We start from the raw sequence: 27,999 nt of genomic DNA on the forward strand, positions 1-27,999 counted from the left end.
AAATAGTCCAATTGAATATTTCGAAAAGAAATGCGGCAAATAAAGACATTTCAGATAAAAGTTTGAATGTTTGGAGGGAAAAAAATAATAATAAAGCAAAGCTGAATTAATGCTACAAAATATTTTTAAAATTTGTAAAATGATATTAAAATTCCAAAGTAACACTCCAAAAATATTTCGATTTCTTTCGAAATATTTCCAAAAAATGATAAAATATTCCATACACATACACTATTGTTTGTATAACATGCTAATCTGCTTACTTCTCTAAGATTTTGTTTCTCAAAATTCCAAACATCATGGAACAGCATCCTGATTGGTCATATTATCTACCGCATCCTCATGGAGACATCACATGGACGTTTCGACACCGAGCTCTGATTGGTGAAAAATGGGCGATGAGAATAAAATTTACTCTCATAACCGGTTTTTCACCAATCGGCGCTCAAAGGATGTCAAAGACCCCTTTTACACCGAGTATTTAATTCTATTCGCGTTGCTTGCACTTTTTTGCACTCGGCATCTTCGCTTTCTCTCTTTTCAAGGCCAAATATATATCTATCTCATTTTATCTATCTCATTAAATGCAAAAATACTTGGGGATTTTATTCAACATGAACAAACTTCTTAATATGCATATAAAGGCTGTGTTTCAAATTTACTACAGCCAGCTACAGTTTATGTTACGTGCTTTATAGATTTTCAGTACAAAGCAGTCAATTTTGGAACAAGTAGTAACTTTCTATTAAAGTATTTTAATTTCAGCATGTTTTTAAAGCTGATGCACTAAATTGGTATAATATGCATGAAAATGATTAATTAAATACACATATTATGTATATGTTTATACGTATCACCAAAATTGAGATAACTCAATAGAAAGTCACTAGTTAGTATCTTCCGTATCAAGTATATGTATGTACAATGTAAACTAGTGCTATGACTGACTTGCGTGATTCAAGTGCGTGTATGCTGTATGTGCTGTAATGTCACACTAGTGAAAATATAGCTCGTATGTAATTTCACATGAAGATCCGTCGGATCGTTGAGCTATTTTCAATTATAATCATCTGCAATGATTGCAGTTACACTCTCGTATGATACATAAAGAGATATTACATTTGACGTATAAAAAGATGGTGACCGACCGATAGCGAGGTTTGATAACGCAAATCTTGAATATTTCCATTTGTCCTTGTCGCGATAAGATCGTCAATCCAGTGTGTAATGAACAGCGGATCAGCGCTCAAGATATTGTGAGCGGTCGGAGACACCAATTTAGGTTCGTATTTGCTAATATTGATAGTTAACGTACAATGTTATATATAGGCGAAGTTCGCAGCTTGTGGAGTGACAGCTCGATGACTTGTATTGTAAAGTCTTGGTGATAATCCCTTGTACATACATATCTCGTACGTAAATAATTTTAATTGGAAAAAAAAAATTGGTCGTAGCTAAAGTTTAGTGTAAAGTTGTCGCGTATATAGCGACGTAGTGATCGAAAAATTCTATTTCTGCATACTTTCAAATTCTTCGTTTTTATGTACTTAAGTTTGCCGAATTTGTTAAGGCTAGATTAGATTGAATATATTATATAATTATACTGATTACATTGTTCTTCAAAATAACAAAAGCACAATTACATTTTTTCAATGATTAATTTTTTATGCTACTATATATATATATATATATATATATATATATATATATAGTAAATCACGTGCAGATATATAATTATTTATCAGTTGATATTATAAATATAGTTAACCTTTATAGTTAACTGTACTTCTAGAACCTATTGTGCGCATATTGCAGATATCACAAGAGAATGAGAATATTATGAATTCTTTAAAGTAATCACCTTGAATTGCAATAAATTTTTTACAATGTCTCATTGCGAGGAAGATACAGCATCTCCTGGTTTTCACCAATTGAGTATTACAAGTAAGTTGTACCTATGAAATTTCAGATGAGAAAGACTAATATCTTTAACCTATATTAAATGTTCTATCAAAAGGATTAATTGTACCAGAAGTTTTTTTTAATTTGTTTATATCTAGAAGAATTGCACAGTGAAAAAGAAGTAGAAAGAAAAAAAATTTATAGCATTATTATATTATAATTATCATTGTTGCTTTTTATTCAAAATCCTGTTTTTATATTATGCATCATCTTCAATCAAATTTCTTATCTTTATGAAATTATTTGTTTGTTAACTGTTAACTAAATATTTTCTTTTGTTACGTAATGTTTTGTTATATGAACATATTTACTTAATGAAATATAAAATAAATGTAAAATAATTATACATGATTTACATCTTTAAAATAATATATTTTATATTCAATATTTTATTTCTGTAAAATTAAAAATTATTTTATTAAATTATAAATCGATATAGTGCAATCAATGTTGTACAATTGTTTTATTTATATTAATAATGATATTCGATTATTTCAGTTGAAGCAGCAATATTGAGAAGTTCAACCTTTTTAAAGCCTAATCCGTACATAGAATTTTCAGTCGATGATAAAAGTCCTCGCAAAACAGAAGTATCAAAGTCTACATATCAACCGAAATGGAACGAAGAATTTACTATACTTGTTACACCATATTCTCAGTTGCACTTTCGGTTACTTGACCATAGTACATTTCGCAAAGATACATTAATAGGAGAAAAACGAATAAACCTGTTCCAAGTGTTATCACATTATAATGGAAAACTAGAAAATTTAGAATTAACATTTGACTTAATGAGTGAGAGCAAGCATGATTCTCAGTTATGCAAAGTTGGCGAATTGATAACGGTATTTGATGGACTTAGAATTGATACCACTAATGAGATGCCAGTAAATGTTATTGAACCATCTTGCCAAATACAATCTGATGGTAAGAACAATATTACAGTGATTAATAAACAAAAAACTTTGAAAATAATATTTTAATATCTATAATGGAAGTTTGTTGAACATGTTCCATGTCGTGGATCACCTGAGACCATGTTGGACTTATCGTTTAAGGTTGATATTTTGGCTGTAATTTGAATATAAAAAAAAACATAATTATGAAGTAATTTTTAATATACATAATCATACTGTATGATGCATATATTAGTACATTACACTATTTTCTTTATAATCTTCTAGTTACATTAGACTATTTTCTTAATAATAACTTTTGTATTTTTTTTTTCAATCATAAAATATATTTTATTTAATAAATAAAAACAAATCCAAATAAAAATATCGACGTGCAACTTAAGCGGCATGGTGGTCAAATTCGATTAAAATTAGCCTGGCATAGAACATGTTAAAAGAAATTGAAAGAATAATGTGTTATCATAATTTTCTTTCTTTTTTTTTTTATTCAAATTATATCATTTTAGGTGCCACTAATGATACAATCAATAACCGAAGCATTCTCAATGGTGGAGTCCGTGCGCGTATGAGATTACACAGCTCAGAGAATCTTGCACCATCTATATATCGTGGTTTGGCAAACATTCATCTTAGTCCCAATTATAGTGGTGTAAACAGCCAAGCAAACAGCAACAAAAACGTTGGACTGTCTACTACAATCTCGAATACAGATAGTACATCGAGTAGCAATGTCGGTAGTAGCGCTAATAGTAGCAGCGTTTCCACAAGTATTTTAGTGAACGGGCATGCGATTCCAATGACAGATAAATCTATGGTGTCACCAGGAAATCGGCATGCCACAGATGTACGAACTTTCGCAGGTAGATCGGCCATTAAAGAGCTACCGTTGGCTTCAACCAATTTATCAGAGGGTCGAACATGTACATGGAGCAATAACAGCAATGTAGATCAATCTGCACTGATCAAGTCGGATTCACGTGGTCCGCCGCGATCAGAACAATCTTCCTCGATGATATCCGGGCAACAGATTTGCGCGGATGTCCGTGTAATTCCGCGACAAGATCAATCTATGCTTCCTAATACGGACAGTTCCAGTGCTTCTCAGACAGATGTAAAAGCATCATCGCATGTGGATACATGTGGTAGTGCTAGTGCCCTACGATTAGAACAATCGATTGTCGCAGATGGCCGCGTAATGGCACGTTTGGAACAATTGGTGAATAATATTTCCTTGGATCCAGATGATCTGTTATGTCAGAGACAATCAGATCAACCGGCAAATCGACGAACGAGTATGACAAATGAAGATCAACGCGGAATGAGACAACAATCAGAACAATCTGCAAACATTCGTGTGACCGAGGATTTACGAGGAATAAGGCAATCCGAACAATCCACGAATGTTCGTGAAGATTTACGTGCGACAAGACAACAGTCGGAACAATCCACAAATGTTCGCTCGCAAGAGGAGTTGCGAACTCCGCGGGTAGAACAGTCAATAAGTACAGCACCTCATCTAGATCTATGTGGAGTTTCACGTAGCCAGCAAAATGCAAATGTTCCACTGACAGATAATCGTGCTGTAATTTTTCGATCAGAACAATCAGCAGTGATTCCTCTCTCTGATGGACGAACAATTCCTATTGTGGAACATATATCTCCTGTTACAGTATCGGATTCTCGTTCCAATGTATCGCGAATTCCACAAACCACAGCTTCAAGTCAATCTATTGCTGCATCTGTGCCTGGACAATCTGTGACACAACCAGGATCTTCCATAGTGCTTACTGAAGATATCAATCATTCCGAAGAACCTTTGCCGCCTGGTTGGGAAATGAGATATGATTTATATGGAAGAAGGTAATTATCTCTATCTTATATCTTTCTATCTAAGCTATTAAATATTATCTCTATCATATATCTGTTATACTGTTAGATATTATGTCGATCACAATACTCGAAGCACATCTTGGGAGAGACCACAGCCTTTGCCTCATGGATGGGAAGTTCGTCGAGATCCAAGAGGTAGAATTTATTACGTGGATCATAATACAAGAAGTACCACGTGGCAAAGACCAAATACAGAAAGATTACAACATTTCCAACATTGGCAAGGTGAAAGGCAATATGTCGTACAACAAGGCAATCAAAGATTTCTTTATCCTCAGGTAATTAGACTAATTAGATTAAATAAATTAAAACAAAATAATTTAAAGACTCAATAAATTAAAAGTCAAGGTAATCTTTAATAGATTATGCTGATATATCCTTTGTAAATATATATTAATAGCAAAATCTGATAATATAACAAATAATATGAGAAAAATAATATTATAAATGAAGTATACAAACAAATTTTCAAAGTAAACGATTGTGTTCGCCACAATAGTTGTCCAAACAAGATAAAAAATGATAGTTTATAAAGTAATAAATAAACAAATTAAAACTTTTATTTAAGTTATTTTAATAAACAGTAAACATTAAATTAGATTTTGTAGCATTTGTATTGATTAGATTATTATATTATTTTATTGTAGGCTCATAGTAGTCAAGCTTCTGTTGGTCCATCAACATCCATGGTAGATGATGATGATGCTCTGGGACCATTACCGGCAGGTTGGGAAAAACGGAAACAACCAGAAGGAAGAGTTTATTATGTAAATCATAAAAACCGTACTACGCAATGGGAGGATCCTCGAACTCAAGGTCAAGAGACCGGAATGGATGAGCCACCGTTGCCGGATGGCTGGGAAATACGATTGACGGAAGATGGAGTTCGCTATTTTGTGGATCACAACACTCGTACGACGACATTTCAAGATCCAAGACCAGGTGCACCCAAAGGGTTAGTGTCAAATGCATTATTCAAGCTTAACAAGAATAGGTCATGTTCCGATATACTCTGCTAATATTGAAAATCTAGTATACGTAACATGCACTATAGATTTTCAGTATTGGCGATATATACCAGAATATGCCTACAGTGTAAAATAAAAAAAAAATTATAATTATATATTCTGTTTGCCTTGTACAGCCCAAAAGGTGTATATCGCGTTCCGAGGGCATACGAAAGGTCATTTCGATGGAAATTGTCTCAATTCCGATTTTTGTGCCAGACTAATGCGCTGCCTAATCATATTAAGATTAGCGTTAGTCGGCAAACATTATTTGAAGATTCTTACCATCAAATAATGAACGCAGAAGCCTTTGCACTAAGACGACGATTATATATAATATTTAAAGGAGAGGAAGGACTAGATTATGGAGGTGTATCTAGGTAGGATATACAGATATATAATAATAAACTTATTAGTAAATAAACATTTCGAATAATTACGCATCCACTTTGTATGAAAAGCTATAGTATTAAAACTTATTTATATAATGCTCATTCTCAATTGCCATGGAGAAATTAAACAATTCTAATTTTCAGGGAGTGGTTTTTCTTATTAAGCCATGAAGTTTTAAATCCGATGTATTGCCTATTTGAGTATGCCAATAAAAGTAATTACAGTTTACAAATAAATCCAGCATCGTACGTTAATCCTGATCATTTACAGTATTTCAAGTTTATAGGAAGATTTATTGCAATGGTATGTTTTTTGTATTTAATAATGGTTCATGTTTCTTTTTTTCGTACTATATTATATATGAAAATCATTTTATTTTTCTATTTTTTTTAGGCTCTTTATCACGGCCGATTTATATATAGTGGATTTACAATGCCGTTTTATAAGCGCATGTTGAATAAAAAATTAGTAATGAAGGATATAGAATCTATTGATCCGGAATTCTACAAATCCCTCGTATGGATAAAAGAAAATAATATTGACGAATGTGGCCTAGAATTATATTATAGCGTGGATTTTGAGATTCTTGGTCAAGTGATACATCACGAGTTAAAGGAAGGTGGTGATAAAGTTAGAGTAGGTGAAGACAATAAGGAAGACTACATTAGGTATATCTCTTTATAACAAAGATGATTGTAATATAGAAAATTATAATAAGAAAGGAGTTATATAAGTGCATATATTGTTGCATTGATTGAAAAGTGACATAAATAAGAAATTAACATTTTTGAGATGAAAACAAATTTGAAATGAAAGGGGATTGACTCTATAGACTAATATATTTTGGTAGAAAAATTACCAAAATTAATTAATTATAAAATTAAATTATATTTTTAGATTTTTTTGCGTATATAAAAAATTATCAAAACTTTGAAAGAACTTCGCCCATTTTAGGCTATTCGCGTTCGGTCATTAATCATATAAAATTTTGTAAATAACAATATATGATAACATTTAAAAATAGGTTTAGATCCTGAAAAGTCAAATGTTGTCAATCATCTTATGTCCCTCTCGAAATCACAAAACTTTTGTCTAAAGCATTTTTCTCTAAAATGCACTATTTAAGAGATATTTGATGTGATCAAGTAAACTAGGATATCTTACATAATTGATCACGGGATGCAGGTAGTCCAAAACCTTATGAAAAAAAAATGAACAAAGTTTATTACACTATACTAGGATTGCAGTGTTTGAGTTTTAAAAACTGATGATAGTTTTAAAAAATACATTATGAAAGTATAACATAAAAAGTAAAGCTATAGAAATTGCATATTTGCTATCTTAATTAAAAGATTTCAGAATTAAAAAAATACTTTACTGAAAAGTTGTTAATTTTGAAATGTTACTTTTTTATTAATATAATAATCTATGTATGTATTTGTAACAGCAAATTTGGTTGGACACATTAGTGTGTTGGATACATTGTGCGCATTAATGTGTTCGATCGCTATAAAAGAATTCGCTACAAGAGATACGTTTTTACTCATGAATATTCAACAGGTTGATGACAGAATGGAGGATGACAAGAGGTATAGAGGAACAAACTAAAGCATTTTTAGAAGGTTTCAATTCGGTTGTGCCACTTGAATGGCTCAAATATTTCGATGAACGTGAGTTGGAGCTCATGCTTTGCGGTATGCAAGAAATAGATGTTGAAGACTGGCAACGCAATACTATTTATAGACATTATACTCGTAACAGCAAACAGATTCTGTGGTTTTGGCAGGTACAATGTTCTTAATATTACATCAAACTTTATATCAAACTTTAGTTACAGACAATGTTCAAATATGTACTGTTTGTATTTTAGTTTGTAACAAGAACAGATAGCGAAAAAAGAGCTAGATTATTGCAGTTTGTAACTGGTACTTGTCGTGTACCTGTTGGTGGATTTGCTGAACTAATGGGTAAGAGACAAGCTTACTTTTACTAAAAATAATAAGTGTTCAGGGTTTGGTAGATTAAATTTTTTTTAACTAAGCCAGATTAGATTAAAGTTATGTGTGTAAAAATTTAACTTGGTTAAGATACAAGTTAATCCATAATGAAATTAATTGAATTAAAAGTTAAGTTAATAAAAAGAATAATTGAAAAGTCAAAAATTAAATGTTTCGCTTCATGATTTCAGGATTTTAGCTTTATATAATTGAAATAACAAATATACACTTTATTTAGAAATATACTTATTAGGAATAGGAATTAGAATTAGAATTATAGGAATTAGAATTTTTGAATCAGTTTCCTGAATGTTTCCTCAAACACTATAAAAAATGCTAAATTAGTGGGAATTGATGAGACCCATAATGTAAATGTTACTTGTATGTAGGCGCGCGATGTTTCGCGACTTATTTATTTACAGCAAGATTTAACTCAAAAAAGTGAAATTAAAAGTTAATAGTAATCGCCAATAAAATATAACTACATTAAGTTAAAAATTGAGAATCTAAAATGTAACTGTAAGTCAAGTTAAAGTTATTTAACTTTTTAACTTTAACTTTTCTTTTTTAACTTTAACTTTTCTTTAACTTTTCTTTAACTTTTCTTAATTAGATACTGCTCAATCCTGAGTGCATGCGTGCGTGTCATATATTCTATTATATTATTGTAAATGTAGATATAATTCATAAAAAGATTGACTCAATATGAATTGATCAATATTATTATTTACTGATTTAAATAATAAATTGATAATTAAATTAAGAAAGTTTAACAATAATATGAATTTTGTGCTATATTGTATTACAGGTAGTAATGGGCCACAAAGGTTTTGTATAGAGAAATTTGGCAAAGATACTTGGCTACCAAGATCACATACCTGTTTTAACAGATTAGATTTACCACCTTACAAAAGTTACGATCAATTAGTAGAAAAACTGAATTACGCAATCGAAGAAACGGAAGGCTTTGGCCAAGAATAATTGTAAACATATTAATTAATGATTACTATGGTAGGTACACTGCATTAGTGTATTAATGGGTGACAAAAGCAAAATTTAATGTAGTATCGCGAACTGATGGTAAACGTTTCTATGCTACATTTGAAATCTGTTTAGGATAGCTATAATTGACATTGTAAAAGTTGCAAATAATTGAAGATGTGTATATTGTTCCAAAAATTTATATGAAATGTCTTAAATTATGTGCAAATAATGTAATAATATATAAGTATTACTCTATTATAATTTATTCCAATATATTTCATATTTTATCGATATTTTTAACTTATCCACAGATATTGAATAGAACATTAATAAGCATGAAATTGATAATAAAATTAAAAATAATATAAATATATATAAAGAAATTATATAAAAATGTAAAGTTTAATATTTTTTTTGCAGCGTACACACACACACACACACACACACACACACACACACACACACACACACACACACACACACACACAGCGGAGGAGGGGAGGTTACAGTTTGCTTTAAAATGATAATGCGGAAAGATTTTGAAAAATTAAATAAAAGTGTATGCCATTTCTTATTGTATACAGTAATTTTTCAAGTTTTTAAAACTGCTCAATCAAGATCTATAAACTTATTAAATGGTTGTTTGTTCATGAGTCATGCATATACATATAATTTAATTAAATATTATTGTAAATATAATGTATTTACATATTTTTGCACATATGTAAATATAATTAGGTGTCAATCTTGGTGTTAACACTTAACATTATTTACTATTTACTATTTAGTAAATAAATAAATTGCATATATATATATATATATATATATATATATATATATATATATACACATACAGTGTTTTTTTTTTCAAACGTAATGTGTTGTATATTTCGGAAAATATGAAAGATACATAATGTTTCAAATTAAAATTGTACGGTCTGAAGAAACGACAAAAATTAATAAAATTATTTAAAAAAAAAATCAGTTTTTCAAGATCATATGTACGGCCATTTTTTTAATAGAATTGAAAGCTATAAAAGATAATTTACGATAATATTCTTGAGACTTCCACAGGTGCTTTCTATATAAAGATTATGCGTTTCGCGGATTTCCTCCGTGTCCAGATCCATTCTTGGAATGCCAACGTTTCGTGAATCTTACAATCCACTTCAAATTTTATTTTGGCACATATTAACATGAAATATCTCGTAAATTATTAATTTTTCGATAGTTTTACCTTAAAACTTTTATATGCGGAAAAAAAAGGAATATCATATTATATAGAAAAAATCATACAATTCCATTTAAAATATTAGCGGTAACCTCCATATGATCTTAAAAGACTGATATTTTTCAAAAATTACTTTTATCAATATTTGCATCCTGTACAACTTTCATCTGAAATATTTTTTCGTACCTTTCATATTTTCCGAGATATTCGACCCATTTACATCTAAACAAAACATCTTGTACATATGTCTGTGCAATATTACGTGTAATATTATTATATATAATCCTAATTTAATGTTCAAAAAATAAATACAACAAATGCAAATTTTTAGATCATTAGCGTCATATTGCCAATAATACCTGATTCTATAGAAAATTATTCTAATTACAATTTATACCAATACGATAATCTACAGAATATAGTAGAAATCGAATAGTTAATTGCAATCTAGTTGCATATGTGCCGTGATTTATGACTTCTAATCTTTTCTAATTTATTCATTTATTTTTTTTCGTTTATTAATTTTTTTATTAAGCCACGAAAACTGCTCAAAAATAAAAAATAATGACGTATACTTTTATTAATTTTTAAAAAACTTTCTTGTACTATTTTCATTCAAGGATTTTGAAACAACTTGTACACAATATTTTAATTGCCCTAGGTAATATCCCGAAAAAGTATGGAAGACAAAAACATACAGAAACATTTAAGAATTTTTCAAAGTAATGTAATGTTTTAAAACTCTATGTTAAAAATATTAAGGCAGTTATAAAAAAAAATGAAGTTCACGAGATATTTTATACTTTATTCTGGCACACTTTAATATAAAAGAATATGTATTTTATTAATGTTTTGGTAACTTTTCTTTTATGTGCAGAATAGTTAGAGGAATCATTTTATGTAAAAAATTTATAATTTCAATCAATACAGGAAATAAATGCATTTTAATGGTCTAATAATTCTATATGAATTTAAACGTATGTAGTCCTTTAATCTGCGCGCCAAATGAGTTTTCGAAATATTTGCCTGGGGCAATTAAAATGGGACACTTTGTATTTATAGAGTGTCCCGAAAAAAATAATATACTGGGTCACAAATTCTCGTTTTAAAGTCACAAGAATGATAGTTAATCAGATAAGGGTTGATCGTGTATCTTGAAATGAGATGAAAATTAAAAAAGTGAGCAAACTGGAATATTTATACATTTCATTGGTCAACATCTAGTAAATTTGCTCATTTCTGTAATTCTCATTTCAAGAATATAAGTGAAAATAACCCCATAAATTTCTATATAAATTTTTATTCTATGACCGTTGTCAAGATATTCGTCTTCAAAGATTTGAAAAGTATTTTTCTTGAATAACTTGAATTCTCCCTGTTCATAATTTTATAATTATTAGATATATTGTGGATATGCCTTATGACTATAATCACACAGGGGATTAAGTTGATAAAATGAGAGCGTATATCTTCTATCTTTTTATGAGAATGATACTACTGCTCGAACCACACAAATATGTATAAATTTCAATTATGTTTTATTACATTTTAATTCATAATTCATTAAATATTTTTAGGCGAATGAAAGGAATATTGTCATTTTAGAAGATGCAACGTACTTATTGCCTCTTTCTATTTAATGGGAAAAGCGCGTGAGTTTAATTCATCAATTGATTAATCGCATTGTGTGCAAATATAATTTTGTTCCGTAAATTTTGTTGTATAAAAGTAGTATAAAAATTATTTAACAAAAATGTTTTTCGAATCTTAATTTGAGAAACAAGTGTGTCTCAATAATGTGTAGTAGGAAAAAAATTTATAAAAACTTACGGGATTATTTTTATCTAATTTGTATGTCTCGTAAAATAATGCTCATCTTTACCAGAACACTCTGTATAATATTTCATAGGCGACTAATAAAATACTTTATGTTCCATCTTAGGAGTTTAGAACAGAAGTGACTATATTATCTCTTTATATATATATCTGAAATAGCGAATATTAATAATTATATTAATTTAGATACATTATCTAAATAACATTATAAATATTTGCTATATATAAACGGCCAATTTTATTGTAGAAAGAATTTCTGGATATTTTTATTATCGGATATATTTCTCATACATTTGTATTGTCATTTATTTAGAGACTTATTGATACCCTGCATATTGTCTCACAAATATACGAAATTACCTAATAATTATTTTTTGCTGTATTTATAGTAATGTAATATTGGAAATTATAAAATTGTGTATTTGTTTGTAAGTAATATATATTTTATGTATATAACATCTATGCAGTATAAACACAATCTTTTACGAGTATTACTGCATAAATAGATGCATATATATGCGTATTGAATTATTTAAATATCTACAAAATATTTGGATTTATTAAGATTAATCAGGGTAAAACATTTATTTAAGTATCGAAGTAATAAAAAAATAAAAATACCTGCTTATAAAATGTTGAATATACTGCTATCACAGCAATATATTAATATTTGTAAAGCATGTTTATTTTTTAAGTTCTCTTGTATAATATTAATTCATATAAATATATTTATAGGTAATTTGGATTCAGCGCTTTATTGTATGCACACATCTTTTATTATTTTTCTCATATTCTGATTGTTTTAGTGTGATCTAAAAAAGAGATATAATGTCCCCTGGATTTAAAATTTTGAGGAAATATTAACTATGTTTACATAGCATTCTTGATCGGATTTGTAATTACATTTGTTGTAATGAATTATATCATCAATATTTTTATATATTTTTATTTTATATTATTTAATATTATACTCTACGTGTATTTCAGAAGAGATTATCTGAAAAACATTCATTAGTATGAGTCAAAATCGATATAATTTAAAATGAACGTAAATGCGATATATGATATTACAATCAATTATCAGAACATTCAAGATTCACGTAATTCAAAAACAGGTAAATTCTTAACAATAAATCATTTCTTTCTTACAATATTATATTTCTAAGCGAAATGATTCGTATATATTGTATAAATTAAAAAAAATTTTTTGTCAAATGATAAATTTATTAAACACATCTGTGTATATAATAAATATTGTATAAAGTATATTCTATCAAATAAAGAAAACTTTGTGATTAGAAATTATGAAAGAAGCATCTCTATTGTTGATTCAATTAATTTATTAGTTCATTTATTATTTCATTTAATTTATTAGTATTCGTACATTACATACAGGAGATGTATTAAAGACTAGGAACAAAGACTATAATTTTTTTATTTCTTGCTATAATTTTGGATTGGGGCCGAAAAACTTTTCCCATGGAAAACGATAAGTCGAGTTGTGTCCACTTATGTTGTCTTTTACAGAAGAGTCCCACTTTTGATTAAAGTCTTTCAATTCATCTGCAATTAAAATTTTCGTATTTAAATACTTAAATTATAGCGAAAATAAGTACGGTTATTAAGGGCGGTATTCATATTCAGTCTTATTTTAAAACTGTTTTAAGTAACGTCTTAAAATTGGTTTATGACATTTTAAGACTATACTTAAGACAGTCTTAAATATAAAAATCAACTATGAATATCCTGAGTGTTATGAAAATATATAAACTGCTTTCAATTTGGATGTTCACGCGTTGTAAGCTTCATTTTATTTTTATCGATCATTATATGTGGAAAGAAGGAAGAATGAAGCTTGAATGCGTGTGAGCATCCCAACTAGAACATAACTACAATGTTACATACTTTTGAATATATACAAAAAATTAGATCTCAAATGTACATATACAACCTCTTGAGAAAAAAAAAATCGTTTCAAAATGTAAAAGTTTTTTTTAACCGACTTAAAATCTGATAATCTTTTCATCGCTCAGTAGACAATATTAATGAAATTTACATAGAAATTTCATTTTATAAGTAGTTTTTATAATTACACAATCAAACTTGCTAATTTGCTTATTTGTCACATTAATTTTCAAATAAATGTATAAATAATTTTTTAATGAGTAAACTATAATATTAGAAACTACAACTTATATACATGTTTCCATTCATAATTTCTTAATTATTTTTTAATTAAATTTAATATATCTGTCATACATACTTTCATCCATATTAAATAAATCCTCAGATCTTGTTTCAATGCCATTTTTATCTTTTTTTATAGTAACAACATATGTTTTGTTGTCTGCTTCTTTTGAAATAATTGTCTCCTCATTGCCTTCACTATCTCTGATTACATGCTTTTTCTCAATAGTTCCATCAGCTCTACGAATAATCTCCTTTCTAACAGATTTTCCTATTGAGAAAGTTGATATGGAAGGTTTTGTTATTTCCATATTTTCTTTATTCCACATTTTTGAAAATTCTACAGGCGATCTATAATATAAATTGTAAACATGATACGGATAATTATTGCGAAAAGATTAAACTTCAATAACGATTTTGATTTTTACAAGTTTTTTTGATTTTTAATTAAAGTCGATATAATTCTAAGTTACGCACATTGAATTACGGCGGATTCTTCCAGTTTTTTTTAGATATGATACTTTATTGATTAAATTTTTTTGAAAAGCTACTATTGTTTCTTTTTTATTAATTGATTAATTTAATTTTATTCTATATATATATATATATATAAAATATTAAAGTACGATAAAAAATGAATAGTTTCTGATATTTTATATTTCATGTCAGAATATATTAAAATAGAGTATAAAATATCTTGTGAACTATATCATATTGATTTTTTAATGAAAATTCTGCTTTAATATTCAAAATAACTAAATGAATCACATTTAGAAAACATTTCAAAAACAGCGGTTATGTTACTTTGAAGAAAAATCGATTTTCTCAAAAATTAATTTTATTAATTATATATTGTAATTTATTTACGATTCTCATAAATAAGTCACCCTTATATTAAGCACTTATATAAGATGCAATAAACAATTGAAAAAAGGATAAAATCATTACTACCTTCCATCTAAATCTGTGTCTACTTTGTTTTCTATTGGTACATCTGCGATGGCAAATGTATCAGGCTCGGATTTCAGCATTCTGTCCCGTAAATTGTCATTCTTCTCAGGTCCAGTAAATGGTAATGTAATAGCTTTATCATCTATAAGAATTCTTTTACTTTAAAATATTTTAATAAATCCTTATAAATAGAAACAATCTTTGATAATCAGAATAACATTCTTTAACGCTATATTTGCAAATGAAGCATGCAGAATGACAAATTTTCTATCGAATAAACGTACCAAAAAAAGTGTTGTTAAATTTAAAAAAATTTTTCAACATATTATCTATTTGGGAATCAAAGTAAAACATCATTTCGAGTGGATTGCTAGAGATGCTGAAATGCAAACTGTTTTCCGGGTGCCTAGAAAATATCAAAATTAAAATCCAAATTTATTGAAATATCTCTGATATACAAGAATATACAAGTTTTCTTTTTTTTACTGAAAGTTAATTATATCATCGTCATCATCATCTTCATCACTCTGCCAAATTGGATTTCGAAAATTTTCTTGATGTGAATCATAATCACCAAATCTGAAAAGTATATTGATACTATAATCTAAAATTGATGATGCAATCCTTAAATATTTTTATTAGAATTCTCTACATATTTTTCTAATCAAATTTTCTATAGAGACCATGAATCGCGTTGTTGAAAATTTAAAACCTGTATAAAACTATATAAAGAATTTTATTTTACATTAGGTACAATTCACTTAGTGCTACAAATAGAAAAATAAGTTAAAAACTTATTTAACTTTTTTTTTAATAACTATTTACGATTAATTATTTTTAGATTTTTAGATTTACTATATTTATTTATCAACTATTGGGATATAAAAAAGGCTTAAGGTCTGGTATTGACAATAAGTGAGATTTATGGTACCCATGGAGGTTATTTTGGGGGTTATTTCATACATATATCGTTGTATGATAGAGTAACCCCTTATACATATTCAATTAGGAAATTCACATAGATTTTTAAGAAGAAAAAGAAAACTTTCATTCTATCTCATTCTATCTTTCTTAGCATTCAGAGAGTCACAACGATACAACAACGACACTTGTGTTGACTTGTGCTATCATATTAAAGTACACCCTGCTGAAAATATTTACAAGTAGAAATATATATAAAAACCACTAGTACTGAAAATATTTAAATATATACTATAGATTCTCAGCGCTGGCAGTGAATATTGAAACAATTTTCTCCGGCATAAAAAAAAATTTCATTTATCTTGCTGAAGACCAATTGATACTTTCAAAATGATTATTACATCGCAATTTTCTTTTAAAAAATGTAAAAAATGCATCACCAAATATTTTCTGTCAGCCAGAAAATCGAAGATTCGTTTAAAAAAATTGTAATCTTCGATCGAAAACCGAAAATCTGGCAATCGAGAATCGTTGATGATGAATTTTCTAACCTTTCAATATATCACCTTTAGCATTTAATTAATTGTTTTTAGAGTATCGAATGGCGATATTTGTTTTTCAACTCTTCGTTTTTACACAAAAATAAATCAGAGTCTATTTTTATCAAAATGTAAGGAGAAGGACTTTATAATTTATATATAAAATACATATTAATATTTTTCATGTGTTCACAAGTTCAAATCTTTTACCTGTTTGTACTAGGCTCATTACGACGTGTCACACCAAAAAATTTTTGAAAAAAGTCGAAAAATGACATTCTTAAAGCAATTAGAAATGCACAAATAATTGTCAAAATAACGCAACAAACAGCATGACTTGCATTTAATATTTATTAGTGTTCACAAACGGCACACGAGTATGCGCGTGGATATCAAGTGCACGATGTGAACTAGACTATAGTACGGACCATTGATTGGATCTATGAACAAAGTATTTTATTTTCTCGGTAAGTATTCCAGTGTGCAGTGGGCATAAGAAACTGATAATGTAGTATTAATTTCATGATTTATTAGTTTCGCATATATGTTTATATGTTTAAAATTTAATAATACTCGATTTTTATTTAAAACTGCGATTTTAATGTTATCATCTGAATTTGATTAACAATCCAGCTGATGATAACTGTGGAGAAAAAATTGTAATTTTTCAGCAACATATAAAATATTAAAGCATTAAAAGTATGCGTACTCATTTACGAAGTATCTATATTATAAAAAATCATAAATTTAATAATATTATATATTATCCAAATATATTTTATATGTTAAAAATTTATTGCAAATTTATATCGATTATTGATAATGTCACCGTTCTTCTATTATCCTCGGATCTCCATTGATAGTCAAGAATGTCAAGACGGGGGACTCCATTGATAGTCACGAAAATTTGCCCAAGGCCGGCTATCTTTAGTATCTCGTCGTGTGCCACTACTGTCATATGGGGACACAATTGGACACAATTGTGAAGATCGCGGACAAACGGTAGTGATGTTTGCGTGAAAATATCTTTTGCTTTCATTGTCACATTCTTCCTCATATATATATGTATATACATATACCTGTATCGTAACAGGGTGTACGTTATAACGCGTGGTAGAAGCGAATACATGCGGGTTGTGGTCGATTAAAAAAAAAAAAGCGTAGCGAGCGTAATCCGCTCGGTTCGGTGATAGTAGTTGCGCATTCCGGCCGGTTACGCCTGTCCAAGAAATGCGGTTCTGAATCGGCGACGGCGCGGGACGGCGCGGCGCGGCTTGCGAGTTGCGCTCATTGCGCTCATTGCGCTCATTGCGCTTTCGCGGGGTGGGTGGCGACGAACGAGACGTGGAGGAGGGACGCGAGTCGTCGTGTATTTGGTATTGTCAGCGCGCGCGTTCCCGTTTCTAAAGTACGTTTCGTCGGTTTGTTGCCGAGACGGCAGCTGACAGCAGCGAGCGAGAGTTGACGCTGCCGGACTCCGGCGGCAGAAGAGAAGCAAGCAAGCGAGGCGAGGAAAGTAAGGAAGTGGAGAGAGTGAGAGCGAATGAGAGAGATAGGCAGGGTAGCAAGATGGCGAGCTCCTTAACGTGGTCGTGTTGCCTGCGGTTTAAATTCAGCCCAGAGGAGATTGAGCAACGTTATAAGAGTCAGGAGATCGACCGGATGCTGGAGAAGGATCGGCAGACGTTTCGCCGACAGGTGAAGCTGCTGCTGCTTGGCGCGGGAGAAAGCGGCAAGTCGACATTCCTCAAACAGATGCGGATCATTCACGGTATCAAGTTCGAGGTAAGGACTCGAGGAGTTCCATGCGCGCGGCACCACGTGATGGAATCGGTGCCGTCTCGCAATATTTGTAATATTCGAATATCGGTTCGGTTCTCCTACGATCAATGCCATCTCATGTACGACATTTGGCTTGTATTTAATTAGCGGAATATTTAACCTTCATATAATTTACACATTAATGTATCTATTTTTTTTTATCCTATTTTTTTTTATTATAATTGAGCATAGTATTTTATTCGTTGAAATCTGCATTATGGATTTTTTACAAAAAGAATGAAGTAACTCATTGGCCAATCTTCTGATGAGAAGATATGTAAAATACTATAGCAGAGTACAAAGGTATTCCTAAAATAAAATGTTCAAAAATGCAATATATATCTGTGTGATTTCAAATTTCAACTATTTTACTGACTTTCATACTAATGATATTTCGATTTCCATTGATAATTAATTCTTAATTTAACTTACTTTTTACTTTTTTGTAGTTAAAGAATAAGTTATATCAAGGTTAAAATTAATCTACGTTAGTAAAAATAAATATTAGTCAGTTTGTTTTGCTAACCAGAGTTTTACAATGAGCTGATAGTCAGAAATCTCAAGTAGTTCTAAATCTTAAGATTGAGATCTAGATTTGAGCATAAGAATTGTTGTAATACTTGCATAGACTTTTATATTGTAGACGTAAGCAACGTACATGCTTTGGCATATGACATGTAACTTATTGTTATGTCTTGGAGACACGGCAATAAGTTGTATACCATATTCCAAAGCTCATGTGTTACTTACACTTTAATAAGTATTACTACAATTCTTGTGCTCAAATCTTAAGATTAAGACTAGTAAGTAGTTAAGAATTTTGATTACTGACTCATTGTAGAATCTCTATAAGAATTATAATTCTTATTCTAGAAAAGAAAAAAAAAGTCGAATATTAGTAGTATGGTGAATAAATAATACAGTGTGTTTATATGTGTGTATACGTATAATAAATTATGTATGAAACATATAGAAGATAAAAAAAGATGAGGAATAAAATCATGGGTTGTAAAAGAAGCATTGATATCGATTTGACATGCGACATTTTCTGTCATATCTCAAATTCTTTACACAATAATTTATCATTTAAAAATGATTAAAAATTTCGAAACTGAAACTCATTTTAATCAGAATAAATATTTTTCATTGAAATTGGTACACATTAAACATTTAATTATAGATAAAAGATGCACTTGTCATTAATTTTGTTTTAAGCATTAAGTATATTTTTCTTGATACTTAATGTTATTATATTTTCAAAGTATATTATAAAAAGAATATCATATTGTTTCTTTTATAAGAAATATTTTTCAGAGAATTAGAATTGATATTGTGTATTATATATTTTTTTCAGCCTGAACTAATTAAAGAATACCAACATGTAATCTATCAGAATATAATAAAGGGTATGAAGGTTCTAGTAGATGCACGGGATAAACTAAATATTCCTTGGGAGAACTCTAAGAATTATGATATCGGTTTTCAATTACTCAAGTTTGAGAATACCATGGTGTTGGATACTAGATTATTTCTGCATTATGTGCCAGCATTGCAGAGTTTATGGACGGATGCGTCGATTAAAAGAGCGTTCGACAGGCGAAGAGAATTCCAATTAGTAAGATTTTTTCTCTCTTTTTTTTTAATTGTGCAGATACAAATCTTATGCATGCATTCGTGCAACTGATATAAATGTAATAATTGTTTATTATTTCTTTATTATTTTTTAACTTATGTGTTATATTTATATGTGTGATTTGATATTTTCAGAGTGATTCTGTCCAGTACTTCTTAGATAATCTTGATAGGATTGCAAGAGTGGTAATACATTTTACAATTTATAATTAGAATAATTAATATATATATTTTTATTTACTATAAAGTGTAAAGAGAAGTGTGTTTGTGTGTATGTTATTTTTAATTTTCATTGCCTATAAAGTGTATAAATATTTTTTAGGATTATACACCGACACATCAGGATATTCTACACTGTAGAAAGGCGACAAAAGGAATTTCCGAATTTGTAATACCGATTAATAATATTCCATTCCTCTTTGTTGATGTTGGCGGTCAAAGATCTCAAAGGCAAAAATGGTATCAATGCTTTGACTGCGTGACGTCTATACTTTTTCTTGTATCATCATCGGAATTTGATCAGGTCTTGTTGGAAGATAGGTATGTTATTTTTTTGTTTATTTTACAAGATCGTAAAATGAACATAATATGATAATAATGTTTTTATTATCAATTAATCTTGTAGGAGAACTAACAGATTGGAAGAATCTAAAAATATATTTGATACAATCGTGAATAACATGATATTTTGTGGTGTGTCTATAATTTTGTTTTTAAACAAAACGGATTTGCTCGATAAAAAAGTGAGGTCACAGGATACAAATATCCGTTACTATTTTCCACAATTTGCGGGTGATCCACATTCCATGAAGGACGTGCAAAATTTTATTCTCGATATGTTCGTCTCGGTTAAAAGGGATCCAAGGAAACCGTTGTTTCATCATTTCACCACTGCAGTAGACACAGAAAATATTAAAGTCGTCTTTAATGCTGTGAAGGATACTATTCTGCACCGAAACTTAGAGTCCCTTATGCTTCAATAGTGTAGAAATGGAGTAATTAATCAGATAAAACAGCTAGTAAAACAAAGGTATGCATCAGAAATTAACACTTAATATATTATTAATCCAATTTGTAGTTTTTGAAGAATATTGCAATATACACTACGTCAAAACACATTTTGATAAGACAATATATATGTATGAATTATACAACTTTTGAATATTTACTTCATATATAGATACATTTACAGTAAAGAAGAAAAAACTGCCTAATGTAAAGATATATTTAAAAAAATTTGACTTTATATACACTGTGTATGCGTGCGTATACATGCATATGCGTGTATGCATGTTTATAAATAATATAAATATATATGTATACATATATATATATATATATATATGTACATATATATATAGAGTGAATCATGATGAATGTCTCAGTATTTTACCATGGGAGATGAATTACCGACTGTAATCGGAAAAAGCGTAGGAGACCACGCCTAAAAGAGAAATATTCATCTCCCATGGTAAAACGTTGAGATATACATTACAATTCAGTCTGTATGTATGCATATGTATATATATGTATGTGTATGTATGTATGTATGTATGTGAGACATTTTTATTATACTTTTGATAAATATTGAACGATTGCGAGATCATTACAAGCTCTATTGTACATAATTTTGTATTCTATATATTGTCAATAATTTCTACGATAATGATTTGTATAAAAAGAAAGGATCAGTTGCAAATAATTCAGTTTAAATTCTTACAGTTTTTTGTGTAGCTACGGCTGCGTTCAAGGAGATGTTAGCACTATTTGTGTTATTTTATCTTTGGTTCATATATGAATGATGAAGATAGAATGACACAAATAACGCTAATTTTTCCAAATCGCATCCTATATAAATAATTCAATGTTTTTCCCATGATTTAATATATATAAGATTATTGCTGGTTTATACATTAAACTAGAATTCACAAATCTATAACTTATTTTTTATTTAAGATTAATTATTTTTATTATTGAATACATTAATCGTATGAAATGCCAAAGATAATGATTGCGTTCCTTTGTTTTATATTCGTTATCATGCTTCTACATGATAGGCTTTTAGATTCAACATGATGTTTTTTTTTGCAATCGCTTTTGGCATTCAAACGGTTAAATAACAAGAAAACCAAATATTAGTTTTCAAGCCATATAAACCAAATGAAGCTAACCAGTTTGTGTTCAAAAAGTTTGTGTTGCTGTGGAAAAAGTTCACCCATTTTTTTCCGAAGAAGCAATGTTATTTAATATAATCAAGGTTGGGAAAGTTACTTTGTAAAAGTAGCTAGTTACAGTTACAGGTTTTTTTTGTTTCAAAAAGTAACTAGTTATGGTTTCAAATTACGTACTTTAAAAAGTAACGAGTTACAGTTTCAGTTACTCAGAAAGTAACTTTTTCAGTTTCTTTATTATTACAGAACAACATGAGTAACATTTTGATACTATTAGAATTAATAAAGGTAAAGATTAATTTACACGTTTACATTTTTACATGTTAAACAGATTATATATGACAGCGGTACTGTAACTTTCATGCCTTATACTCAAAAAGTACTTAGTGAAAAAATGATTTTATTATAATGTTTTGAAAGCTCTTCACATCAGCTATTAAATTAAATCTAGAATGAAAAATAAAGTATCCCAGTACAAAAAATCGACTTAACCTTAACTATATCTTCCAATGAATGTAATAAATAAATAGATCTTTTTAAAGCCTATAACTTATGTCTGAAACATTTTTCTCAAAAATGCTTTATTTTCAAAGGCCTATTCAATCATTTCCAGATTTTTGACTAATTAAAGGACTCTCAATCTTAAAATATAATAAACAAAGCAATAAAAACAAGGCTACTGAGAGTTACAGTTATAGTTAGAAAAGAAGAACGAAGTTATATTAAAGTTACCGAAAAAAATAACTCTAACTGTAAAAGTTTTTACTGACGCTAGACGGTCATTTTTAGCGTCAAAAACTTTTGATATTTGTCAATTTTTATCACGTGATCTATTTGGACGCTACAAAGCATCAACATGAAAACACGCTTCAACTTAGTTACAAAAGTAAAAGTAGTACTTTCCAATCTTGAATATAATAATATTTAAATCTTTGTTTCTTACATTGAGTAAATGAATTGTAGGCTGCTATTATTGTCTTTTAATTGAAGATAATTATACATGTATATTAACTATAATTACTTTTCCCATAGATATCTAGCTAGAGTGCTGATATATATTGAATCGTGTCTTTTTATATAAAAAATATATTGTTTGAAAATATTAAATTCTTATCTTTTTTTTATTTTGTAAATATTTAATTTTTTATATATTATGTATCATCTATTATATATCTTTATATACGTAATATAGAAGAAATTGTATATTTCTTAAATTATATACAATATTATGAAGTACAAAATCATTTTAAAGAAATATAATAGCAGCTGTTTTTAATTTCAGTGTAATTATGTCACATCATAAGTGTAACAAGTTTTATTTGTCTTCTATTCTGTATATTTGATAACTGATCCTTTATTAATTATTACACTTTTAGAAGAAAAATAAAATCAGTATTATTTTTTTCATACTATGTGAATTAACCAAATTTTTTACTTTCTATATTATTTACCAGATTAGAACAGCAATTTGTATGAAATATATCTAATTTAGCATTATAAATTTAATATTATATTTGTTTATGAATTTTATAATTTTATGATTGCAAATGGATGTCGATTTATAAAATCAGACACAATTGAACTGAATATTGTAGTATACCAAAAATTCTGAAGAAACTAAATGTATTTTTTTGTAGTATAAATTATTCAAACTATGTGTTTCTGGCAAACGTTAGTATTTTTTTATTATGTGCATATAAACTATATCTAAAGATTTTATGTAATAATGTTGATTAAGGAGATAGTTAGGTTCTATGTATAGAATCAAAACATCATTTTTGTACGTTATTCTATATTTTATCTTTTATTAGTTAAAAATGAATATATACAGGATGTTTGATAATTATTTGTATAAGGTTTGTAGGTAAATAGAGTGGATAAAACTGAGTCGGAAAGTTCTGTACCATTTTGTAATTTTTGCAGTAATTAACGGAATATTAATTACTAAAGATTGTTGAATGAGCTTGGCTTGAACTTTTCGAAACTCGAAATTTTTTTAAGTTTCGAGGTTTCACGGTTTTCTCGCCGCTTGCAATTGGTATTACACCGGGCGAATATATGTTTATTCAGTCTTTAATAATTAATATTTTGTTAACTGTTGCAAAAATTACAAAATGATACTGCTCGACTCAGTTTAGTTCGCTGTATCTGCCCACAAGCGTTGTTAATAATTAATAGACACTACGTGCATTTTGTCTGTGCATGCGCATACATACACAAAATTCGTAACAGATGATATAATCGAGATGGTTTTTATACATGAAAAAAATAAGTCGAAAGCGTAGAATAAAATTTTTTTATATGAGGCTTTGTTTTCGAGAAAATGTACTTTAAATATCCTACATAGATTTATAAATTTATAAATTAAAACACTTAAAACACGTTAGAAAGTGTTCATAGAATTTACTTCAAAGAACAGAATTATGTACTCGACAGAATGGACATTTTCAAAAATTTATAATATTTATATATTTAAATGTAATAAAATTTATAATTCGTGAATATTCTATTTTTATCATGTATTTTTGATTACCCAATACAATAATGAATACAAACATGAGCAGAGATAATAGTTTACATCCAAATCCATGAGTCGAGACATAATTAAGTTCACACGTATCCGACACATATGTAAAATTGATTTTCTCAGAAACAAAGTCTCTTGAAAAAATTTTGTTATATGTTCGACTTACTTTTTTATGTAAAATTATCCTCTTTCTGATATTATCAGTTCACGAATACACGTATGTATACGTATACGTGTATAATACATATTTTTCCAAATATTATTATAGTTATGCTACAAGCCATTCCAATTCTATAGATTATTTATTACATAAAATCTTTGTTTTAATGTGTAAAAGTTTAATAAAGCGGAATAAGTTTATTAACAAATAAATATTTGTAATACACATCTTTATTAACTAGAATTATTCTAATTATGTATTAAATTACACATATATGTATGTATATATGTATGTATATGTATGCGTGTGCGCGTGTCGCGTGTATGTACATACAACACGCTGTGCGTCTGTTATGTATAAAAAAGATATTGAGGTATATCATATTTAAGCTTTTATACATAAACATTATTTCATACAAACAGCTGATTGTATAAAAAATAATTGATAATCGGTATATTTTGTAAATGATATTTTTACATTCCTATAAAAATAATCAGGTCCAATTTCATCGTTTTTATAACAATAGTATTGTCTTGAACATACCTTGTTTTTATACTAGTTTTTATGCATGTCGTTTACATACAATTGATATGTTAATACACAGAGAGAACGTGTATGATTTTTATAAAAAGATTTACAAGATATATAAAAAAAGCATTGACATTCATCACATAAACAAATTCGTAAGTATAAGTTTTAGTAATTATATTCTGTGTACAAAATTCTACGAACAATCCAGTTTAATAGAAAATTCTTTTGATATTTAAGTAGTCAAGTCATAGATGTGGTTAAAATTCGGGGAATTATGTTACTAGCATTTGGTATATATCTTATATTATGCTGCGGTTATATTTTATTAAAACTGTATTCTTGAACTATATATCGATATATGATGATGGATGTATCATATATAGTCTATTAAGCTATTTATAAATAGAACAAAAAATATACATGTAATGATACAAACTTGAAATTTTATTATAATAACATAAATTGAGCTATAATAAATATGATAAAACATATTTCTTGAAAAGTTCCAAAATAATTTTTATATCATTTTTCTCAAATTCTCTAAAATGATTTTGATACATCCAATTTAATCTACTTAATATATTTCAAGTCATAAAAAAGTTGTATAAAATGCATTAAACCAAATGTTGAAATAACATCATATTTATATATATTTTTATTCACTCTTACATTCATAAATTAAAAAGAAGAAAATAAGAATGACTATTTTATTTATTTTTTTCCTATAATTAAAAACAAGGATATGAATATTAAAACGAAGAAATAATGGATTGCGTTTGTGTATACATAGATAATGATTAATTTTAAATATTCTCATTACTTTTAGCGTAGCCATGCTCTTTATATTTCATATTTTTCATTTAAATTTAATATTTAAAAAATGATTGTTTCCATGAAACTTGGCAATATTTTTTCATATTAATGCTGACAGACTTATAGCAAAGTATACATTCTGAATATTAGTTGGCAAATCATCACATATTATTTATATTAATATAACATAAATTATGTAAGCACAAAACTACTTTTTTATATATAATATATATTAAAACCAAGTAGATTCGAATTAAGGAAATTAAAGTTTTCTCTTTTAACAAAAAAAAGTCAAAATTATCATATTTTGTACAATTTTTTAATTTTTATATCTGATATTAAAAAAAACATCAACGAAGTTTTTTTAAATGGAATTTTTGTCAAAATAAAATTTAAGATAAAATACAAGTTTATTATGAATTTTTATTTTTCAATTCTTTATAATCACGCTTCTTAAAAATTCCGTAATGGTTACACCTGGGATCAAATTGATCTCAGAGCACAATTAACACATTACCGACGATTTCGTTCTATGAAGTAAAAAAATTACTGATTAAATGTGCTCTGGGATTATTTTTAATCCTAGTATGACCACGAAGAATTAAATTTAATTAAAAATTCTTTAATTTGTAATTAGAAGATATTTTAATGTGTGACATTTCTGTTAGAAGTTTACATTAAAATCTATCCCATTATTCAGTGGATAACAGTCTCATAACTTACATCCTATGTATACATATAATGTAACGAAACGAAATTGTTTAAATCGTGTATATTTTCTCATACTATTATGATGTCTCTTTAGAGATATAGAGAGAGTGTTCTATGTATCATCGAAATACAATGAAAAAAATATGAAAAGGAGATATAATAGTAAACAAAAATAATGTAAATGGTACAGATGCATGATAAACAATAATCTGTGACGTTTGAAAGCACAATAATATATTTAATTTTTTTAACGGTACTATAAAACAATTATTGATAATAAATTTTTTGTAACATTTTTAAATTATGTATACTTCCTACACACATTTCGTGATTTTATTGTCTTGCATTTTATTATATGTGAGCTGAAGAATGTAGATATGTCGTGCCTTTTGTACATTGTACATTTGTATATAACAATATTTTACATGAATTATTATTACAATGTAGTTTATACACAAATAATAAAAATTTTAAAAGACATAATGGTATGTTAATTTACTAATGACCAATAGATGTTATACGATAAAAAAAATATTTTATGTAACAATAGGCTAACGATAGATATTATGTGACATATTAGATGTAGTGTGACATTAGTTTATTTGTTCATAGAAAAAAACTTTTGGTTACTTAATTACATCAATGGAAAATGTATTGTTATTATAATTATTTATTATTCATTCGTGATTCATATATTGATATTAAGGTTCTCGAGTACTTATTTCAACCATATTGAATCGTGACATCATGAGCATCATGATTCAGTATGGTTGAGGTTGACTCGAGGAGTCTTAATATTATATATTATTGTGTTATAT

The 27,999-nt window shown here is 28.1% G+C and overlaps 3 protein-coding genes across 8 annotated transcripts; 2 read left to right on the plus strand and 1 right to left on the minus strand.

Annotated features, from left to right (window-relative positions):
• Nucleotides 1–705: 705 nt before the first annotated feature.
• Nucleotides 706–12,962, plus strand: Su(dx) (Suppressor of deltex). 5 transcript variants are annotated; one of them, XM_087415939.1, is made up of 13 exons: nucleotides 706–1,282; nucleotides 1,816–1,944; nucleotides 2,461–2,889; nucleotides 3,386–4,739; nucleotides 4,816–5,047; nucleotides 5,417–5,724; nucleotides 5,914–6,156; nucleotides 6,313–6,472; nucleotides 6,563–6,837; nucleotides 7,730–7,955; nucleotides 8,040–8,136; nucleotides 8,975–9,177; nucleotides 9,571–12,962. In XM_087415939.1, the coding sequence occupies exons 2-12, from the start codon at nucleotides 1,887–1,889 to the stop codon at nucleotides 9,145–9,147; spliced, it is 3,555 nt and encodes a 1,184-aa protein (XP_087272065.1). In that variant the 5' UTR covers nucleotides 706–1,282; nucleotides 1,816–1,886; the 3' UTR covers nucleotides 9,148–9,177; nucleotides 9,571–12,962. The 5 variants fall into 5 exon arrangements, with proteins under 5 accessions (XP_087272065.1, XP_011056499.1, XP_087272066.1 ...); XM_011058196.2 differs by having other exon boundaries at nucleotides 707–1,012; nucleotides 1,086–1,282; nucleotides 8,975–12,962; XM_011058197.2 differs by having other exon boundaries at nucleotides 706–1,412; nucleotides 8,975–12,962.
• Nucleotides 12,963–13,539: 577 nt separating this feature from the next.
• LOC105147294 (uncharacterized) lies at nucleotides 13,540–17,228 on the minus strand. 2 transcript variants are annotated; one of them, XM_011058198.2, is made up of 6 exons: nucleotides 17,026–17,228; nucleotides 15,842–15,934; nucleotides 15,640–15,761; nucleotides 15,356–15,497; nucleotides 14,481–14,755; nucleotides 13,540–13,780 (listed from the first exon to the last, which is right to left on the minus strand). In XM_011058198.2, the coding sequence occupies exons 1-6, from the start codon at nucleotides 17,091–17,093 to the stop codon at nucleotides 13,662–13,664; spliced, it is 819 nt and encodes a 272-aa protein (XP_011056500.1). In that variant the 5' UTR covers nucleotides 17,094–17,228; the 3' UTR covers nucleotides 13,540–13,661. The 2 variants fall into 2 exon arrangements, with proteins under 2 accessions (XP_011056500.1, XP_087272077.1); XM_087415951.1 differs by lacking the exon at nucleotides 15,842–15,934.
• A 144-nt stretch (nucleotides 17,229–17,372) lies between these two features.
• Nucleotides 17,373–27,664, plus strand: cta (Guanine nucleotide-binding protein subunit alpha cta). Its single transcript, XM_011058199.2, has 5 exons — nucleotides 17,373–18,600; nucleotides 19,991–20,251; nucleotides 20,404–20,454; nucleotides 20,591–20,808; nucleotides 20,894–27,664. Exons 1-5 carry the CDS (start codon nucleotides 18,385–18,387, stop codon nucleotides 21,249–21,251), a joined length of 1,104 nt encoding a protein of 367 aa, XP_011056501.1. The 5' UTR covers nucleotides 17,373–18,384; the 3' UTR covers nucleotides 21,252–27,664.
• The last annotated feature ends 335 nt before the right edge of the window (nucleotides 27,665–27,999 follow it).

The sequence above is a fragment of the Acromyrmex echinatior genome, chromosome 19, assembly GCF_024713525.1.
Source record: "Acromyrmex echinatior isolate Ae372 chromosome 19, ASM2471352v2, whole genome shotgun sequence".
Lineage (NCBI taxonomy): Eukaryota > Metazoa > Arthropoda > Insecta > Hymenoptera > Formicidae > Acromyrmex > Acromyrmex echinatior.

Coding starts and splice junctions, on each gene's coding strand:
- LOC105147294 (XM_011058198.2), bottom strand. CDS start 17,093: ATGTCATTTTTCGACTTTTTTCAAAAATTTTTTGGTGTGACACGTCGT. Junction 15,935..17,025: donor AATGAGCCTAGTACAAACAG/GTAAAAGATTTG, acceptor TATACTTTTCAG/ATTTGGTGATTATGATTCAC. Junction 13,781..14,480: donor TTTATTTAATATGGATGAAA/GTATGTATGACA, acceptor TTTTAATTGCAG/ATGAATTGAAAGACTTTAAT.
- cta (XM_011058199.2), top strand. CDS start 18,385: ATGGCGAGCTCCTTAACGTGGTCGTGTTGCCTGCGGTTTAAATTCAGC. Junction 18,601..19,990: donor TTCACGGTATCAAGTTCGAG/GTAAGGACTCGA, acceptor TATTTTTTTCAG/CCTGAACTAATTAAAGAATA. Junction 20,455..20,590: donor TTGATAGGATTGCAAGAGTG/GTAATACATTTT, acceptor AATATTTTTTAG/GATTATACACCGACACATCA.